The sequence below is a fragment of the Terrapene carolina genome, unplaced genomic scaffold (genome assembly GCF_002925995.2).
Source record: "Terrapene carolina triunguis isolate 2854851 unplaced genomic scaffold, T_m_triunguis-2.0 Scaffold67, whole genome shotgun sequence".
Classification (NCBI taxonomy): Eukaryota; Metazoa; Chordata; order Testudines; family Emydidae; genus Terrapene; species Terrapene triunguis.
This window is the reverse complement of record NW_020664418.1, coordinates 24262417-24283112: the sequence shown is the minus strand read 5'-3', so window position 1 is coordinate 24283112 and position 20696 is coordinate 24262417. Positions and strand designations below refer to the sequence as shown.

Here is a 20696-nt window from a genome sequence, read left to right as displayed (position 1 = left end):
AACAATTTAGCTTTCTTGTATTTGTGCCACAGCTGCTTTATGTGCATAACCAAACTGATCTGAATTTCTGTTCTTTATCTACCTGTTTAAACTTTGCTATAACATAACTTGGGAGCCTTTTCCTGTGCAACTGGAGAATGAAAGAAAGACAGCAGGAAGTGAGAGAAAAGACTGATAGCCAGCTGGACATTTTCATATCCCTTCAGGGTTCGGAGCTAAGGAAAAGTGGGAGATTCAGAAATGGTAAGACAAGGACTGTATGGTTCAGAGAGTTGAGGAATTGGAAACTGGTTTATGTTAATATTAGCTATCTCTCTGTAACTAGAAAGTCAGGACCCGTGCGAGGGTGATTATGCTATTAACAAAGCTCCTATGATTTTCTTTCATCTAACACTCCTCCAATCTCCATTTTAGGACAAACCAGCACAGATGGCTTCTCAACCAACCCACAGTGCAGTGAAAGGGAGAATGCTGATCTATCAGCCAGCCTAGATAAGCCTCCAGCGGTCCTGACATCCTACAGAGAGCATGATGAAAGAGAGAGTGCCAAACCAGGGGGCCAGTCCACAGCAATAACCCACAGATCAAGTCACTAAGCTGTGCCCAAACCCATGGCAACCTTGCTGTTTTCTTACTGGCAAATAAGATGTCTTGAAGGGAAAAACGAAGGGAGATAAACAGGCAAAGATTAAATCAATACATAATAGTGACACAAACAAACTATGAGATATAAGAGCTCTAAAAATCAAAATACATTTTATTCTGATTAATTTAAGGTGCTCTAAAGTTTTTGATGATACTTATTTGGGAACACCTGAATAAGTCATGCATGGCTCCTTTCCCTTCTCTCTGGGTAATACAGTCATCATACATTAGGCATCAATTTCTTGGCAATAAAAACATCACAGCATCTCAGCTCACACCAGCCAATATTCTTTATGTAAGTGCTCATTATAACCTTTTTTTTTTAGTAATATGCATTCTGGGCAATCAGAATCTATTAATCTTTACATCAACATTTTACATAACAACAAATGAAAAATCATTTCCCATCTCCCTCATTGGGCCCTGTTAAAGCAACACAATGAATAATTATTGTTACTTTTTAATAATTTTGCCATTTGTAACTTTTCCAGTTGTAGGAGCCAGTGCACTTTCTATAAAAATATACCGCACTAATTTTTCTATCATGTGTCATCACTTGTTGAGTTTAATGACAACCAAACCCTGGCCAATTAAAACAACCAATATCATCAATTCAGACTGTGTATCTATACTACATGTGGTCTTTCAGCCAATATATTTTATTTTATATTTATATATGTGTGTATGAGCATGCCTATATGCACAATTAATTTCATAGTATGCTATAATAATCCACAACAGCATTTTTATTTCAGTGTTGAACAATACCAGAAATACACGGAGTTGAATCCTGGCTCCATTGAAATCAATACTTTTGCCATTGACTTCAATGGAGCCAGGATTTCACTGCAATTTGGTTCTGCGATTGCTTTGCGGAGTGTCTGCTGTTCAGGATTTCCTAATGAAGTTTGCCATTAAAACTCTGCCCAGGAATGCTTCATTTTGTAGCTTTTATTTATATTTATTTAAAAATATGAATCCAGCACAAGTCTGGACCGGCTTCAGACATTTGATTCGGGTAACTATAAAACTAACCAAGCCAAATTAGCTTCAGTAGAAAAGTGTCTGGAGGAAATACAGCTCTCATGAAATAAAGAATACTATATGCTTTGCCTCTGATTTTACTCAACAAGTAAAATTAGTTTTACTGGGTCAGTAAACCCAGGTGGTAAGAGATATCTGTTACTGTTTAGATTTCCTATGATCTGGGGCAATACAGAGGTAACAGCAAAGATATTGTTATATCCAGAACACTGTTACCTCTAAGGATTAAATGGAATGCTGGCATTTATCTATTGTTATTACTTGTGTTTTTAGTGTCATGTGTGAACAAAGACCAGAACTCTTGTTTTCCACTAGGAAAGTTAATCTCAATTTGACAAACTTACATAGACATCCAGGATCTCGTCTGTCGGACCGTCTGCTAAAAAGGACTCCCCTGCAGTGCTTGAGATTTCATTTGGGCGTTTATATGTGAATGTAGTCCCTCCTCCTTCATATCTCCCGGGTCGATCAATTGCCCAGTTTCCATTGATGATGGACCGTCCTGATCGACTCCGCAATGCTGTCAGGGGGAGAAAAAAACACACACACAAATGCTGATCACAAGGTATCACCTTTATATACTAGTTCTCAGACTGTTAAAACGTTTTTGAGGCAAACACAAACAAATTCACGTAACTGGATTATGGTGCTGTATATTCTCTGACTTCATGGAATCAGGCAGTATTGCTGGAACAAAAAATATTGCAGATAATATCAATACTTGTGCAAAGAAACCCAGTCTCAAAAACCTGACTCTTATTTGAATATGTGAATTTTATTCCGCAGGAAGAGAAAAATACAAAGCTACAATAGAAAACTCATTTTTCATGGAATATCATGTTGTGATTTTGTCTCAGCCAGCCAGACGGGTACATTGAATACACATGGATAACGGGGAAGTGGTTTCCTGAACTTCCTCCACATCCACGTGAATCTTTATTTAGTGGTTTGGACACAGTAAAGCACTGAAGTGGATACAGATTATCACAACAACTACACTATGTAGAACCACTACCACCCCTACAATTTATGAACCAGAAAATACTTTGGTTTGCCAAATATTCCAATTATTCTTAATGCAGCCTTTGGCAAATCTTTAATTTTCCTTTACAGAATACACATTTTGCCAAACATCTGCAAAATTCTGTTCTGTAAAACTGCTTGGGGTGACAGGTATCTGCAAACACCATTGTTCCCTATCCGTAAGGGAGACTAATACTACTAATTCCTTTTTCTGCCTAGTCTATTTAGATTGTAAGCTCTTTGGGGCAGAAACTACCTCTTATGTATGCCCAACACCTAGTACAATCATTGTATTACTATGACTTGTGCCTAAAGGCCCAAACAAAACTGAAGCCTCACTGTGCTAGGCACGGTACATTCATAGGCGCCAACTTTCCCCGGCGCTGGTGGGTGCTCAGGCCCCCCCGCCCTTGGCCCTGCCCCATCCTTTCCCCGCCCCTGCCCAACCCCCATTCCAACCCCTTCCCCCAAATCCCCGCCCCAACTCCGCCCCCTCCCTGCCCCTATTGGACCCCTTCCCCAAATCCCTGCCCCTTCCCCAAGCGCGCCGCGTTCCCCCTCCTCCCCCCTCCCTCCCAGCGCTCGCCATGCGAATCAGCTGTTTCGCGGCACAAGCGCTGGGAGCCAGGGGGAAAAAGCGGGCACGTGGTGCGCTCGAGGGAGGAGGTGGAGGCAGAGCGGAGGCGGAGGTGAGCTGGGGCGGGGGAGGGCAGGGTGGGGAGCTGCCGGTGGGTGCTAAGCACCCACCAATTTTTCCCTGTGAGTGCTCCAGCCCCAAAGCACCCGCGGAGTCGGCGCCTATGGGTACATATACATAGAAAAGAGAAAATCCCTACCCCAAAGAGACCACCCTGAGTACTATAGTTTAAGAGTAGAATGAGGTTATCTACCATTTAGGGAGATATATAAAATAGAATAGGATCCTATTGCATCCTTGAGTGAAAAAATTGAACTATCTTTACACCTTACAGGGTTCTAAAGTAACTGTATAAACCCAAGACAGGGACCTGGGCACCACTCTACACAGCTCAGTGACAACCTCTGCTCAGTGCACCGCTGCAAGAGTTGGTTAGCATTTGGTTTTGGCCACTGTTGCAGACAGGATACTGGACGTGATGGACCCTGGTCTGATCTAGTATAGCATTAGATCAATGGCCACACTGGAGTCACACATTTACTCCAGATTCGGGGAGCCCTGAGCAGAACACCAAGGAGCCAGAGGGGGTAGGGCTCTTTCCGTGACTGGTTCTCACAAGGTTAAACAGCAAGGCCCAAATTTTGGACCTCTCTCTTTTCCCATGACAGTGATTGCTGCTGACTAGTTTGCCTTTGGGGAAGTAGAACAAGTATAAACTTGTTGGTGAAACCTACTTCTAGGAGAAGTCTCCATGCTGGGAACGTATAAGAAAATATTGTTTTAACTGAATTATGTAAACAGTACTCATATACTATGGTTATATATAGTGAATTAATAATAATAGTCACTTATTTATTATTAAGAAACAATGGTAACCTTGAACTACCAGTTTTCAAATCTAAATCAAATGGAAGTTGCGGTATGTTAGTGACATCAGGTCAGTTTGCAATGGTCTGCATCATACATTGACACATATAGAAAATGAGAGACAAAACTAACTTTTATCTGTATTGCCTCTCATATCAAAAAGAGGTCTCCTTCCTAACTGGGGATGGAATTATGGGCAGAATAAAATGAATAAGTCCATATTGTTGGTTCTCAGTATTCAGTGTTTTCAAATGGGAGAGTATAAGTATTCTAAACACCACAAACAAGTGGGTATTCCAGTTGGACAGGACTTAGGAACCCTTTCAGTAACAAATAGACACAGTGCCAGAGATGCTATTGGCTCAGGAAATTGGCAAACACATTCACCAAATACATTTAAACAAGTGATATGTGAGGAATTCATGAGCGATCGGCACAAGGATATTCTGCGAGCAGAGTACACACCATTGTGCTTTATTCATTTAGCTCATGTAAAAAAAACATTTTAATGGAAACAAATCTGTTTACCTTTAAAAAGAAATTAGTAGCGACACAATACAGGTTTCAAACTACATAAATTGCAATGAGGGCATTAGATTTCAGCCTACTGGGTGCCCTTCACCGTAAGCAGTGAATTTGATATATTTGTTTAACAAAATATAACTTTATAACAATGTGAGATAGCAAATATAAAAACAGTGATAGAAGTGTCTAGCTAAAGCCAGATTATACCTACATGCGAGAGAAGGCATAAAGAAACCTCAACTTTGTGCAGGCCATGTAGAGGTCAAACCATCATTGTAATCCCTGCTCTCAAGGGAAGATAAAGACTGCTCTGTTACTATTCTTCTAGGCAACTAATCCTCCCAAAGGGGCTGGGATTGGCAAGTACTCCGCTCTCATGCACAGAACCCAATGAAGTTTACTAAGTTTACAAAGACTAATAAGCTGCACCCCAGAAAAGGATGTGGTAGTAGGCATGCACCCACCTTGCATCTGAGCACTCCTGGAAGCATTCTGCCTCCTGGTTCTCCCCCTGGGGTGGGGTGGCTCTTTACTGCTCCCAGCACAGCACTATGCTCAAGGGCACAAGCAAGAACTTAGAATACTTGGTATCCAGCAAAAACATCCTTCACTGTTTATGGCCCAGATCCCACTCACATTGAGGTAATTAGCCCAACTAGTGACTATGATGGTGCAGCATCAGGCCCCACAACAGTATATTAATTTTTATTGTAATTTTATCATTTTATTGTAATGTATGCTACATATTTTCTCTTGAGAAGTATTTTAAGTCCATTTGTTTCCTGGATCTCTCATTTACTGACACACCTGTTACTAAATAAAGAATTTCTGTACCTACAGATGTTGGCTGACACAAATAATATATTTCACATAACTTTTTTTTTTTAATCTTAGCCATACAATTATATTCTCTTTCCTCACATATTTCTGGGAGGCAAAGTTCAGGTTCACACACTATTAAATATGGATTATTATAAAATACCGACAGAAAGAAAATGACTATAAGCAACATGCTAGTTACAACTGTTACACTTTAATTCAAACACCTGAAGTACAGGGCTGCTTTGTAAACTATATTGATCCTGGGGTTGCATCATTTTTAATATGGAACACTTCTAATAAAGGTTTAACTTTATGATCTGAATATTTTTCTTATGCAGTTACTTTTAAAAAAATAATCCGCACATCAAGAGCTCGGAAATGAAAAAAGCGCTGGCAAAGATTAAATTATTGTTAATAATAAAGCTGTAGAAAGATGGCTGTCTGGAAACCAACAAGTCCATTAAATTTTAATTTGACATTCATCAGATGACAGGTTTGAAAGAGGCCTCCACATAAAAAAGGAAAATGTGCCTCTTACTGTGTTTTGATCACCTTGCATTTATCACCTCTACTGCCCTCCATCTAGAAATTTTATGGTGCTAATATTTTTAACCAAAGTATGAAAGAGTATAAAAAGCATTATCAGATTCCTCATTAAGGCACAGTCTACTGATGATTTCATATACCCTATTTGTCAGCTTCTTAAATAAAACTGCATAGTTTATAATACCCTTCAATAACACTTTGCGTCGATTGTACCATACGTCTCAGACTTCAAATTCTCATCTCACTTTTGTTTGGGCTGGGAATTAATGGGGGAAAGCTCAATGTGATATAAAATAGAATCTGAACTTCGGGTGTCTTAAAAAACATTAATTTTTCCAAGTTCAGCTTTGAACACTTCTTTTAATTATAATGTTTCATAGCGCTTGTCCTGATGCTTGCAGATTCTATTCTGCTTCTCCTGCATCTGATGCTGAGAAGAATAGGAAACAATTTAAAACAAATAATGTAGCACTAAAGAGTGAAGTTCTGTAAACAACGCGTTCATGCCCATTGACTTTTTTTTTTTTTTTTAAATACATGGGTTGGGTTCTTTTAAATACATGGGTTGTCTTCTGGCTTCTGTGCCTTTAAGGCTTACTCAGTTCACATTTTCAGGCTTTTCTCCACAATCATAAGGGGTAGAAACTTACTTAAAAAAAAATCACACCTGTGAATCCCAAATAGCCAGTGTCCTCCAGGAGCTGGTGCTTTAAACCATCAACTATCACAAACTAAAAATTGCAAGAGTTGACAAGATTGAAAATACAGTAAAATAGAACTATAAAAAGAGTATTGGCAAGAGAATGCCCTTTTATTTCCCTGGTCCCAGTCACATGACATACTTTGAAACAGACACAGACAAAAGATATAAGCTGTGATTGCTGCAAACCTGTTCCCCAGAACTGGTGAAGTATCAATTTCTCTGTGCTGGTTTAACTATGTTTAATTAATTGATTGAGCTGAGTAATCTAATGTTAATCAATAATCAAAACCAAACCCTAACACCATGTTGTCTATGTCTAGGGTATCATGAAGAATACACATGCCGAGTTATTACATAATATCAGCAAACAGCATAGCACATAGATGATACAAAACATTATGGTGTAACAATCATAGAATAGGAAAAGCACATTGAAACAGAAGGTATTAATGTACTTGCCAGTATAGAGGGAATATATTAAACAATGGATCACAAGAACAATATTGTGGGATAGCATCACATGCTATCATACGGACACACATCAAATCAGAAGAGAAAAAATGCTTTGCTGTGCATTTTGAAGAGGAATAAATCTTTAGAATAAGCATATGAAATCTTGTAAATCCTATTGAAATGTCAATAGTAAAGACGCCAAATGGTTTTCAAGGGAGACATAATTCCATGCATTGGATTATCCACAGTGGGACACTTATTGTGAAGTTTAGGAACATAACATACTTGTTAGTTTGGAGATGGACTGGGTGGATAGGAAAGGACTCGTACAGCATGTGTAGGCTTGGAAAGATTAGATTTTTACAGGTAAATGTCAATAAACATTTATTTCACTGTACACACACAGCCTGATGAAAAATATTTCCATTGATAGTAATCAAAACATACAGATAGGCAAAGTAAGAAAAATGCTGCTTAAGAACTTGAGTTTGATTTTGATATATGATGTTGACAGTTTATTTTTTAACAGTTATAAAGCTTTAACTTTTTGAATCTCACCATCTACAGTCATTAAATAATTATTGTCTGACCCTTCCCATAATTCCATACAACTGTGAAAATTTAAATAAATTAAAATGGAAAAGGTGCTTAAAAATAAACCAACATCCGTCAAAATTATAAAGAATTAAAAATCAAATTCAGCTAAGCCTAAGAATATAGCAATGCCAGGTTCTTTTCCAGTTTAGCTGCCAATTGTAACCAATTAAGTTTGTGAAACATTTAATGGTGAGTCTCATAAATCCTACCTGGTAATGTAACTGGCTAATTTTTTTTTAATTAAAATTCTTGATATGTTTTATTCTGTAGGAAAAAAGATGTAAGGTTAATTACTTGTTAACTTATTACATTGAAAAAATCCATGTGCTGCAAGACCTGGCAGATGTTCCAGGCAGTTTGCCATATCTAAGGACAGAAAGGACTCTAAAATTCATACCTATGAATTATCTACCGACACATTAGCTCCAGCAGCCTTCATGTAAGTCTAACTCCCACTGAAATCACTGGGAGTTTTGACTGAGGATATAGACCTCTCTCTCTCTCTCTCTAAAATATATATACATGCATGTAAAGAGGAACAGTATGTGATTGGCATGGCAAAGGTTTTGATTGTGCAGGTGCTCAGGGTAAGCATGGAGGTAGGACTCGTTTGCCAACTCTTACAAAAAATTTACTATAATCAAAACAATAAAAGCAATTTAAAAATGCAGGTATAACCCTGCGCTTCTTGGCTTCATGATGCAGCTATGGCATCTGGGCATCCCTGTACAGTTGCACAAATGTAATACATCTACAGCAATGGTTCTCAACCCACGGCCCAATCAGCATACAGCAGCGGCCCATGTCACATCCTCGGGGCCATACAGATAGTATGGGATGCGGCCCACAATGGTAAATAGGTTGAGAACCACTGATCTATAGGGTTTGAGTTGCAAGAGTGCTGAGCAGCTACAGCTCTAATTGTGGACAACTGGATCTGCAGGTGAGGCGTGCTTGTGAAAATCTGGCCCATTAGTACACACATATAGGAAAAAATAGAGTTTCCATTTTATTCATCCTAATAAAAGATTTTGGTATGGCATTTATGTACATTACCAGAAGTAGCCTATATAAAGTCAAGCACAAACTATAATATGCAAGTTGTACCTGGTTCAGTAATGCAAATGCACAAGAGAGCTTCTGAAAGGTTCTGGATGATCCAGAAAGAATATCAATACTCTAATCCCACAGGTATCTGCCTGGTGGGTCTTGTCCACATGCTCGGGGTCTAACTGATTGCCATACTTGAGGTGGGGAAGGAATTTCTCCCCCAGGCTGAGACCCTGTGTGGGTTTTTTTGCCTTCCTCTTCAGCATGGGGCATGGGTCATTTGCAGGTTTAAACTAGTGTAAATGGTGAATTCTCTGTATCTTGAAGTCTTTAGACCCTGAATTGAGGACTTCAGTAACTCAGCCAGAGGTCAGAGGTCTATTTGAGGACTGGGTGAGTTTCTGTGGCTTGCAATGTGCAGGAGGTCAGCCTAGAAGATCACGATGGTCCCTTCTGACCTTATGAGAAAGGGAACAGCATAACCAGAGTGCCCTTTGGAGTTCAGAGAACACTGATAATTTACAGATCCATAGAGTGATTTGGGATTCTTTTCCAATACTACCTTATAAAACCCTTTTTTTTGCCAACTAGTTTACATTCGAAAACTTGGACAGGTGAAAAAAATTGTACACTGGCTGGTTATCTACCTTAATCCATTCATCCATCACTATAGTATGTAGGCTTTGTACTAATAAAAAGATTCATACACAAATATTTTCCCCATAAACCTCTCAAAATCTGGCAGTAACATGGATAGAGTAATGTAGCTTATCTATTTCATATTCTAAGGCCCTTATGGACTGAGGGAACAATGTCCTAAGTCCTACTTAATTGCTTCAAAACCACATAAAATCTTCACCAGATGGACACAATTTGATTACCCTTATATTAAAATGGATATAAAGTATGAGAATCACTCAAACATTTTGTTTGGTCCTGTCCCAAAGAGAGAGCTGTAGGAAAGAACACAGGAAGATACAGGAAAACAAACAAATAACGGTGCCATCTTCAATGTGATTTCTTAAGAGGGATACTCCAGCTTGACTAGGACCTTCACTGACACCCTGTTGCTTGCTGAATAACCATATACAATCATAAAATGAAGGAATACTTCCTTTCTTTGGGGAGAAGACTGGGAGACTTATATTTGACAGGAGTGGGAAATACAGGGTGAAACCCCAGCCCCATTGAAGTGAATGGCAAACATCCCACTGACTTCAATGTGGTCATGATTTCACTCAAGAAATCCAACATTTATCACAAGAAAGATGCACCATAGGCTAAATTCATGGGTGTATAGTACAAGGTGCAACAGCAAAAGGAGGAGCAGGTACATGCATACATAAGGGACTTGTTAGACTGAAAAGAGCAAGTCTTCAAGAAAAGAGAACCTAGTTAGAGCAAGACCATCTGGGGCACAGTTAGAGCTGGTGTCAGAGTTTATTAAGACAAAGGGAAGCAAATTTAAAGTCAAGTCTGCAAGGGAGAGCCAAGAGCTGCACAGCACTCTTTCGTGGTGGCAGACAGCAAGTGTACTTGGCATGACCGTGTCAGTTACCACATCATTAAAAAAAAAGAGAAGGTATTTTTAATGGGCAATGAACAAGTGCTGCTGATTGATACAGCACTATGTATTAAATTAAAAATGTGTTATCAATATAGAACATAGCAGTGATGAATTTTTGTGATAGTATTAAATAAGCACATAGCACATTTTCAGAATATTTACCATTAATCACACACTGATCACATTAACTCTGCCATTGGCACACAAACTCACTACACTGTACTAAGCTGATACACACACAATCAGTATATCATTTGGCAGCAAATTGCAATTTAAGCTCCAGTTTACACAGTGGAGCCCAACAGTATAGCACCTCTGGTGTAAATTTAGATTTCTCCTGACTTCTGTTGATTACTTGCACTGCTTAAGTGGCATAATTTGTTAACTACTCACATTCATACCATAAATGAAACAATTTTGCACTCTGATATCAGATTTTTAATATATTTTTGGTATTTATATTAAATAAAAGTAAAGTTTAAAATGCATTTTCTTCTGCCATTTAAAATATCATTTTGGCAAAAACTGTTTTGTTTGATATCACAAAGCACTTCTTCAGAGACAGCTGTCCAGAGAATAGTTGCAGCAGATAATGCGACTACTGTTGATTAGGCTCTGTGATGAAAGAGGTGAGAAAGACACACAGTTTCCTCTTTACCAGTCATTTTCATATAGGAAAACCAGTTTGTAGTAGTATTGTTAGAAGTAAACCTACTAAGATTTATAAATTTGATGATGATTAAATATCTTATAATGGTATAACTGAGAAATAAGGATCTGATATGATGGCATCCCATGTAAGAGAACAAAACTAGTCAGATGATAAATGCCATGCATAATTTGGTATTGGAAAAATTAAATGAAACATATTTGGCTTGTATTAGGGAAGTTCTAACAGTGCAGTTTAGTGTGTATCAGACCATCTGCTAATTTGAATAGTGAAGGTTAATAGCTCACACGTTGACCATAGTTATGCAGTATAACTTTTTAAGCCAATGGTAACTTCTTAATGTCTGTGGACTGTAGAAACTCTCCCTATTACTCTCCCCATTAAAACCTTTTAGGACAACAAACTTTTTAGTATTCAAATGTTACAAAATGTAGCATGCCTGCCAGTCTGTTGGGCTAAACACACATTAACAGTGTGGGATGAATAATCTGTTACATGTCAATAACATGGCAAGGTGGGTATCGTCTAAAAACAACATGTAACATAGTACTTGGTAGCTAAGAAAGGGAAAAAAACAACATTTCAGGTGGATAAAGTGGCAAGCAGCCAAATGCCAAGTGTCTCAAGTATCTAAAAAGCCTTTTCAATTTAATAAAATGAGTGTATAAGTGGAGGTATCACACATGGATTGTCATGAAATAACTATTTTCAGTGTTAGAAATGTGGTTGTTACTAGAACTAGAACTAGTTCAATGTTATAGTTAGAGAAATGGGTGAAATATCACTTGCTAAAATTTGGTGGGAAAAATTTAATATACAATTCCTCCTATAAATTGAATTCATTATTATTAGCCCTTGAAAATAAAATATTCAGGGATCAAACCTGCTCCTATTGAGGTCAATGGCAAACCTCCCACTGAATTAGATGTGAATAGCTTCCTACCCTAGCTCAAGAGCTATTCACAAAATGGGGAGTATTCTAATCAGTAAGGATCAACCTATCCTTAAGAACCTGATCCTATAAAGCACTGGTTCCAATGGTAGTGGAGGGTTGCTAGCAACTCTCATGAGATGTTCAACAGCCCACAGGATTGGGCCCTAAATCAGGATTCTGCTACATAACACAACATCCCTTCAGGTCCTTTGCTTCATCTCCGCCTGTGCATTATGAGGTCCCGGTCCATGACTAGGGCTCCTAGTCTGCAGGCTTTGATGGCGGAGCCTCCTTAACACAATTTTCCAAAGACGAAGACGGTAGGGTAATAGAAATAATAATAATAATAATAAAGATCAAAAAAAGGGGGGGGGAGAGATTTTCAAAAGCAAAAATGGGAGTTAGGTCCCCAACTATTAGCCTTCTTTGAAAATCCTAGCCTGAGACAACCTGTTGCCGAATTTTCAAAACTTTTTAGCATTCTCAAAGCTATTATTATTTATATTAAAGTAGGGTCCAAAGCACTCAGATTGGGATCAGAGCTCTGTTTTGCTAGGTACTACACAGCCCCTGCCCCAAAGAACTTGCACTCTAATATATGAATAAACTTTACAAAACAAAACAAAACACATGTACACTTCTGCACTTCCTGGTTTCAGCCAGGACCAGAAGCAGACACACCAAACAAACCCCAGACACCTTTTAATGCGGTGTTTACAGCTAGGCTAAAACAGAGAGTGAACCTGATCTTGTGAGAGTTCCAGCTGATGTTCCAAAGCCTAGAGACCAGATCCCGTCATATATGGATCCAAAACTTCAGAACCTTTTCAAACTTGAATCACTGAACCTTCTGAAATTTCAGCTCTGTCCTCCCACATATTTCCCCAAACACATCCTATAGTTCACCTCCTGAGAGATCTTCCTGATCTTCCTGTCTATTGAGAACTTAACAATATGCCTTTTAAGAATCTTATAAAGAATCTCTCTCCTAGACATCAAGATTCTCCCATGACTTGCCCTCCTGCATGTTTCCCAGCCACATTGCTTCTTGTTCTCCAGGAATTGATTCTTTATAACAATCATGACATTAACTTGTAAATTCCATTTCTAGGTCTATAGTTTCATTATTAATGCTGGTGATCATAAATTAATATTTTTGAAATATGCAGTAGGCAATAAAGGTTCTATAAACATAGCACAAATAGAAATACAAAATTATGGTTTATAAAACAACAATCATATAAATATCAGTGGGACTATTTCTTTTCATGAAAAGATTAATCATTTATTTGTTTTTCTTTTTTAATTAAAATATTACGTAGTGAAGCATAGTACCACAGGTATGTGCAGATTGGGAATAATTTTGTAAACAACAAAATAATTAAGTTTCAGAAAAATATATTATTTCTAGTTTATTATTCTGTATACTGGTGATTCTACGATGGAAAGTGAACTATGAAACTTGAATGATAACAATAAAAATTGCAATGTGGAAATTATCCAAAAAATGTTGAAGTCAAGGGAGTCTTTTCATTATCTTCAATGGGCTTTGGATCAGGCCTTATGTTTGTTTGTTTTCAAATGTTGCTATTTCAAGAAACGAGTTAATCAACACTGTATGTTGGGTGGGGGTTTCCCAAGTAGAAAGAATACATTTGTGTGTGTTCCTGACTCGCAGGAGAACTGCATTTTCCCCCTAACGGTGCCCTGCAAACACCTGTCTCTGGCTTATGTTATCTAATTAAAATGAGTTTCAAATGTTCCTTATTTCACTTTTACCAGTGAGGTACTTCAGTTAATTGTATACACCAGATTAATGTTTTGAAAGTGTTTCTTTACCTCTTACACAAATTAAAGAAAAAAGAAAGATATCAACATGTACCATAAGAAAACTACCATGACAAGAATTCAGCCGGTTCTTTCATTTTGTGAAAAATGAAGTAGGAGATGTGAAACAACAAAATGTGGACATAAAATGAATGTATTGCTAAATCAGGCTCCCTTCATTATCCGAATGTCAGCTCTTGATGGTTCTGCTATCTCTTTGTTAGCATGTAATAAAATGAATACATCTTTTGTTGGTAAGTGAATTTAGTGTTGATGAAAGATGCTGGATTAACAGTTGTTGAGATAGTAGCCGCAAAGTATATATGATCTGTGTGGTGCATGGGGTTACTAAAGCACAATCATCTCACCACCAACTACTGTATAACTAATAGGAATGCTGGTCAGGCAAAGCAGTCCAGGGGAGCTGGATGGTGCCCCATCATTCTTACTTTGAACAGAGAATGGTAAAGCCCAGGGTGACCTTCCCTGGAAACTGGATTCCTCTGTTCCCCGAGAGAACAAATGCAGCAAAAGCAGAAGGCATCACTTCATACACTACTCCAACAACACGCCTCACCCCTGATGCGGAGGGACTACCTCTCAAGGTGGGAGGATAATTTCATCCCTACATTTGTTTATTCCTTGGCCTTTCCACTGAGACTGATAACTAAGAAGCCAATTAATGTCACTTCAAATGCTCTTTATAATATATGGACAGCTATCCACTAAGAACTGGACTGGCACCACCACCTCATTTCACTTATGCAATTTTATGGCAGCAGATTCTACTACTGATTTTGGGTTACTACCAAATTGACATGCGTCTGACGAAGTGGGTATTCACCCACGAAAGCTTATACTCCAATACATCTGTTAGTCTTAAAGGTGTCACAGGACTCTCTGTTGCTTTTTACAGATCCAGACTAACACAGCTACCCCTCTGATACTTGATACCAATTTGAGGTGGATATTAGAATTGAAAGTCACTACATTCCAGGATGAAACTATGGAACTCCAAAGCTAGACACCCTCTTAAATGAAAGAAGCTATCTTTTGATGAAATCACATTCTCATAAAGGATATTGATTTGTCTTCTTTCGCCAATGAGTAATGATGCGGGCAATTAGAAAAAATTATCCTAAAAATAGTCGCTCGTTATGCTGTAAACAAAGTTATTTAAGCATTAATAAGAGCTAAATAAAACATTTGGTACATTTTTAAATAGCATGCCTCAGCTTACAGGGTTCTAATCACTTCTGAATTCATTTAAATTAAGCTTTTTATTAGATAAAGAATTAAAATGCAATACATGGGCAACTTATTGGACACTTCTTCAAGCAGGAATGTTTTCTAATTAGATGATCAAGAGCAATAATTTTGCATTTTCTTGTGCAGTGAATCTACTAAACTCTGCAAAAAGTTAAAAGTGAATGGAAATTGCTGTGTTCTTAACTGATGGTCACAGACGTTTATAAAAGCAGGTTTTCCTCTTTCTGTCGTTATCATCAGGCCTGTCTTTTCCCACTACAGCATATCATTTTGTCTCTATCTTTACAGGACACCATGTGTCCTTTTTGAAGTATTTGTTTTTATTCAAAATGTTCATCAATAAAGCTGTCACCAAAAAGGCAGGAAGGCAGGCACCAGGTCAGTATAGGATCGCAAAGTGATAAATCAAAGAGACCTCTGCTTCCCATTAGGAAGAATTAGATAGAGTGAGTAGCATGAAATACTTTCCCTCCAGTTTGCCCGGAGAATCTGCTTTAGCAGGTTCAACCCTTCCCTGGTAAAGCAATCCAGAAGGGACTACACATGGGATTTATGTCCTGCCATCTGGGGTATTTTACAGGTGTTCCAGAGCAAGGGCACATATATATCATGGACTGATACAGTTCCCAATGAATAAGGTACAGGTTTGTTTGTTTTTAACAATATGTGACCTACAATGTTTGCACCAATTTGAAAGACAGATACTTTAATATTCAGAATCACTTTGAATGGGACTTCACCACTACTCAAAAAATTAATTGCATTGGTAGCTAGATTATGCTAAAGAGAATTAATCTTAAATCCAGAATCCTTATTATAGAGTAGTCAAGTAAGAGGCAACAATTTCTATGAATCAGTCTGGACTTGCCAGACTTCTCTACAAGCAAAATTGATGGTTTAAGTCAATAGACAGTTAATTTTAGAAATGCCTCCTCTACCATCTTGAATAATCCAACATGAAATGTTCCATTTCATCAAATTAAAATGAAGGCATTTTTTCTTTTCTTTTTTTTTAAAATCCTGTTCCATTTATTTTCTGGATTTTGTACTACTTGTTGGCTACCTTTTTACAGAATAATTTTTGACAATGTTAGACTCGTGACTTTTTTGCCGTTAAAAACGGATGATGAATTTTACTGATTTTCCTTACAGGATATTAATGGTAAAGAAGGGGTCAAGACCACTGCTTAACACAGACTGTTCCCATCACTTATTATAATTTTTCATATCACCTTGTCATGCGGTATTATTCAGTCAATGTCTTTAGTTTAATACTTTGCAATTTTGTATTGTAGACTTGAAAAACAATTACCTACCTGTAAATGTTGTTCTTTGAAATGTGATGCAGACATGTATTCTATATGGGTGTGCACGCTCCACACACCAGAGCCGGAGAACTTCATCTAGCAGTACCCATAAGGGCAGTGCTTATGTCTTGTGGCTGTAGCCCCTCCCCTGGCTGTATAAGGGCAGCACCACCCTGGCCCCCTCAGTTCCTTCACATTGTCAGAAGTGCAGACTCCAATGCAGAGGGGACAGAGGGCAGGTCATGAAATACACATCAGCATCATATCTCAAAGAGCAAGTTACAGGTAGTAACCATTCCTCTTCTTCATCTAACCATGCATCATCCATGCTGTGATATGCAGGGAGCAGAGTGCTGGGTCCAAACCTGACCCTGATGCTGAGTCAGGAGACTGGGGTGAAGAGGAAGGGATATGGGAGGTCTGACTGATACTGTGAGGAGGTTGGGAAACGAACATTGTCTCAACCACACTGGAGCAATGAGAATGAGCTTGGCATGGTCCAATTGCAGCTTAAGAATGAACCGCAGGATGAACAGAATTGGAGAAAAGGCACACAGGAGTGCTGATTCCCAGATGAGATGAAAAGTGTTGATCAAGGAGCCTGGACTGAGATCCCCTCGAGAGCAGAACAGACAGCATTTCTGGTTTTCTCTCATGGCAAACAAGCCAATTGTTGAGATGCCCAAAACTACAAAGATGGACCACAGGACGCTGGCTTCAGAGACCAATCATAATTCAAAGAGAAAGCCCTGCTGAGGTGATCCCCCAGGTGATTGTGGATCACAGGCAAATGAATGGTCCTGGGGGAAATGTTTTCCCTAATGTAAGACTGTCTGACTTTGACTGCCTTCTGACAAAGCATGTTGGAGTGTGCTTCCCCCTGCCTATTCAGATAATACATCATGGTGGGTATTGTTAGTGAGTATGAGAATTGCTGAGTCCTTGATGTAACCTTAAAAGGTGTGACAAGCCTTGTAGATAACACAAAGCTCCAGGACATGGACATGTAGAGAAGTTTCCTGTTCCAACCACAGGCCTTGAGCCTTCAGTGAATCAAGATGTACTGTTAGGCAAAGTTCTCTGGCTCTGGTGCACGGGGCATGCACACAGAATACATAGAATCGTAGGACTGGAAGGGACCTCGAGAGGTCATCTAGTCCAGTCCCCTGTACTCATGGCAGGACTAAGTATTATCTAGACCATCCCTGACAGGTGTTTGTTTAACCTGCTCTTAAAAGTCTCCAATGATGGAGATTCCACAACCTCCCTAGGCAATTTATTCCAGTGCTTAACCACCCTGACAGTTAGGAAGTTTTTCCTAATGTCCAACCTAAACCTCCTTTGCTTCAATTTAAGCCCATTGCTTCTTGTCCTATCCTCAGAGGTTAAGAAGAACAATTATTCTCCCTCCTCCTTGTAACAACCTTTTATGTACTTGAAAACTGTTATGTCCTCTCTCAGTCTTCTCTTTTCCAGGCTAAACAAACCCATTTTTTAAAATCTTCCCTCATAGGTCATGTTTTCTAGACCTTTAATCATTTTTGTTGCTCTTCTCTGAACTTTCTCCAATTTGTCCACATCTTTCCTGAAATGTGGCGCCCAGAACTGGACACAATACTCCAGTTGAGGTCTAATCAGTGCAGAGTAGAGCGGAAGAATTACTTCTCGTGTCTTGTTTACAACACTCCTACTAATACATCCCAGAATGATGTATTTACCATGGCTGCATTTACTTTAAGAAAAAAAATTGTGTGTGTGTGTAACAGTCAGAAACGGTGACACTAAAAGTAATATTTAAAAAATATAGGTCCAGATTACCCCCTGCCATGGAAATACTTGCAAGATGAGGCTGACTAAGGGCTTGAGGGTGGGGGAAGGGAATCTTGATTCCTCCTTCAGTGCTGCTTACCTACCCTCCTCCCCCCCCTTCTGGCTGCCATTGCCCGGCTCTCCTGCAGCTGCTCAATAACAGCCATGGAGGGGATGCTGAGTGAGTTCAAGTGGCTCAGGGCTGTATTACCTCCAGCCAGATTTTCACAGGGAAGCCTGGGGATTCTATAGGAGATGATGTTGCACATATGCCCTGTTCTCTACCTTCCTGTATCGCAGTTCTGTTCCTCAAACTCTGCAGAGCCTCAATTCCCCAGTGGAGGGGATTTTCTGGGGCCCCAGAAAGTGGGGACAGTCCCCAAATGGTGTATGCACATGGAGGACACCTCTCCTGCACAGAGGGAATATACCAGGCCATGTTTTCCATACCTGTATCAGTAATACCAGGTTAGAGTGCTAAAAGTGCAAGAGCCTTGAAAAGTTAATTTACTTTTCACTGTTTACCCTGCTTGCTTACTTTTTGCAATTCAGTCTGCAGAGATGATGAAAACAGATCAATTTTACTTTGGTTTCTAGACAGTTTCACTTTCTGGATCTTATGCATTCAGCAAGTGCTGAATGCTTCAGATGCAGACCCTTCACAGCAAATATTTATAAAGAATAAACTGTCATAAAAACATTTCTATTAATACTAGTTTTTAAGACCTCCTCCTTCACTTCCACCCCCTCCATTTAACCTGAATTTTGGCCCTAAATTACTTGGCAATGTCTCTTTAAATTTCTGAGATCCTCTAAGAACATGGAAGTTTTCTGTGCATCTTAAACATCTTTTTTGTGTGACTGTATAACAAAGAAGCTAAAACATAATTCCTAATAGGCTGGTTACTACTAAAAAATGTTATGCTTTATTTATCAGGCAAATGCTAGAAATGAATGATCAGTTTAGTCTTGATTCTGTTTCAGTACCAAATTATGTGCAGAGATGTTTCAGTGATTGCAGCATTGCATTCATGGAAGAGCCAAATCATTGTCGAGAAGAGACGTAGAGTCTTGTAATTTTTTACTTCAGATTCATAAAATGCCATTTCTAAACAATAAACAAGTTCAAACTACCCTGCTAACAGAAATCTAAAATCCTATAAGAAAAAACACAAATGTTATCATTACTGACAATTCCTTTTATAACTGTCTGCAGATTCAGTAGGTATAATTTAGCAATTAATAGATATCACAGTGCATTTCAAGCTTATATTTTGCAGTATCTATGGTATATAATTGTCCTTTTGTCTGCATAATTTAAGGTTTCACTGATAGATCACGTTTAAGTACCACACCTTTCTGATGACTTTCGTACTTTCTCCAGCCTTGCTATTTTGTCTGGAAATTTCATAGAATAAACATAAAAATGGCTATACTGGATCACACCAATGGTTCATCTTGCCCAGTATCCTGTCTTCTGGCAGTGGCCAGTGTCAGATACTTCAGAGGGAATGAGCAGAACAGGGCAATTATCGAGTGATCCATGTCCGAGGTCCAGTCCCCGCTTCAGGCAGTCAGAGGTTTAGGGACATCCAGAACATGGGTTTGCACCCCTGACCATCTTGGCTAGTAGCCATTGGTGGACCTGTCCTCCAGTTTTGAACTGTTATACTTTTAGCTTTCACAACATCCCTGGAAACAAGTTCCACAGAGTGATTGTCTGTTGTGTGAAGAAGTACTTCCTAATGTTTGTTTGAAATCTGTTGCCTATTAATTTCATTGTGTGAGTCCCAGTTCTTGTGTTAAAAGAAGAGATAAACAACACTTCCCTATTCACTTTCTCTATACCATTCATGATTTTATAGCCCTCTGTCATACTCCTCCTTAGCCATCCCTTTTCTAAACTGAACTGACCTAGCCTTTTTAATCTCTCCTCTTATGGAAGCAGATCCATATCCCTAATAATTTTGTTTCTCTTCTCTGTACCTTTTCCAATTTTGATTTTTCCCCCAATGTACATTACTTTGCACTTATCAGCATTGAATTTCATCTGCCATTTTGTTGTCCCGTAGCTATTCCCTAGTTGCTAATCTCAGAACAACTGAAAGGGATCCCATTTCAGAATTTAGTGTTTCAGATTGGGTATCTTTTTTAGATCCTCTATTATTGGAGGTCATAATGTTGGCAGGTACAGCTTGTTCTCTGCTATCTCAAATACTCGATGGCATCAAAAATCTAGAATCCAACTCTGAGAAGATCTTACAATATTGCCAGGAGTACTTTGGGGGTGTATATGCATCTACATTTCATAAAATATCAGTGTCGTGATTTCATACACACATACTCAGGACTTATTTTGTTTTTCCTGGCTAGCAGAACCAACAATGTAGAGGAACATTAC

General features: G+C 38.7%; 1 protein-coding gene across 1 annotated transcript in view; it reads right to left on the bottom strand.

Moving 5' to 3' along the window:
- The window catches only part of THSD4 (thrombospondin type 1 domain containing 4), a 259304-nt gene that overhangs the window by 76327 nt on the left and 162281 nt on the right, over positions 1-20696 (bottom strand). The window contains exon 3 of the mRNA XM_024198518.2: positions 2034-2209. Coding sequence (XP_024054286.1) covers positions 2034-2209 — 176 coding nt within the window. The remainder of the gene's footprint in view (positions 1-2033; positions 2210-20696) is intronic.